We start from the raw sequence: 1,219 nt of genomic DNA, 5'->3' as shown, positions 1-1,219 counted from the left end.
GGGAGAAAGCGAGGACAAAAGCAGACGACAGAACATTTTAGAGAGCAGGAAAGAGTGGATGTAAAAGAAGAAAATTTTAGAAAAGAAAGTTTTCCGCCGCTATCCGGATTCGAACCCGAGACTTACTGAAATAGAGACGAACACCTTAACCTCTTGACCACGAGAGCCCCCATGTCCGCGAAGAGGAGGATGCCATCGGTATCTATTATGTATTTGGCAACTTGGAAACACATGTGTCACTTTTCCCATAAAACTACGACAGCTACAGAGTTGAAAGTTGGTCAGCACCTGCAGAAAGATAGATAGGTCACCATGACGGAGCCCCATTTTTGATTTATTCATTTCCTGAATTTAGAAAAATATATTTGACGAAAAATTCCTATCGTTCTTTGGCCTTTGTGATTATTCCACAGAGAAACGATACAAATCTGCGTAGCTGTCCTTCATAGCGGAAGTGCCTAGAGTGATATTTCCCGAAGCGCATTTTGTTTTGAGAGTATAGATCCAGATCTTCTAATTTTTTTGCATCTCTCAAGATTTATTGCTCCATTCCAGTAGAGTGTAAATATAGTAGGCCAATGACTTTCAGTTGTGCACGTTAAAGATCCTTTGGAGGTCCAAAATCGATAACAGTAGGCTTCGGCCGCCACCCGGGCAAAATTCAAACTTTCCTACCAACCGAAAATGTTAGGTGTGTCCCGCACGCTCATATGACTTTATGCAGTTGCGAGCGCCGTAAAACATTTAACAAAAAACACAAAAATTTAATTAAAAAAACAAAAACAGTTTTGACTGCATTTCAGCCTTTCTCTAACGTTATGACCATGTCTACAGGCGAGTATGAAATCTGTGTCAACACATATGCGTCTTCCCTAAACCTCTCGGCACCACGAGCTGAGGTATGTGCAGTTACTCAGGAACTGTACATCTGTACCTTCGACGCTATTAACCTAGACCTAAGTACGCTAACGGAACTGCAAATGGATGAGTTGCAGGTGCGTACAGACTACTGATTTGTTGTTGTAATGTTGTTGCTGTTGTTGTTGTTGTTGTTGTTGTTGTTGTTGTTGTTGTTGTTGTTGTTGTCCTTGATGTTGTTGTTGCTGCTGCTGCTGTTGTTGTTGTTGTTGTTGTTGTTGTTGTTGTTGTCGTTATTGATGAAGTTGCTGTTGTCGTTATTGTTGTTGTTGTTGCTGTTGTTGTTGTTGTTGTTGTTGTT

At 40.9% G+C, this 1,219-nt stretch overlaps 1 protein-coding gene across 1 annotated transcript in view; it reads left to right on the top strand.

Annotated features, from left to right (window-relative positions):
• The window catches only part of LOC101856150, a gene marked incomplete in the record, with an annotated part of 25,512 nt that overhangs the window by 11,061 nt on the left and 13,232 nt on the right, over nt 1-1,219 (top strand). The window contains 1 exon segment of the mRNA XM_005112678.3: nt 835-995. Coding sequence (XP_005112735.2) covers nt 835-995 — 161 coding nt within the window.

Source organism: Aplysia californica, unplaced genomic scaffold (genome assembly GCF_000002075.1).
Source record: "Aplysia californica isolate F4 #8 unplaced genomic scaffold, AplCal3.0 scaffold01361, whole genome shotgun sequence".
Taxonomy (NCBI): domain Eukaryota; kingdom Metazoa; phylum Mollusca; class Gastropoda; order Aplysiida; family Aplysiidae; genus Aplysia; species Aplysia californica.
Note: the sequence above shows the minus strand (reverse complement) of the source record. Positions and strands in the feature narration are given on the sequence as shown.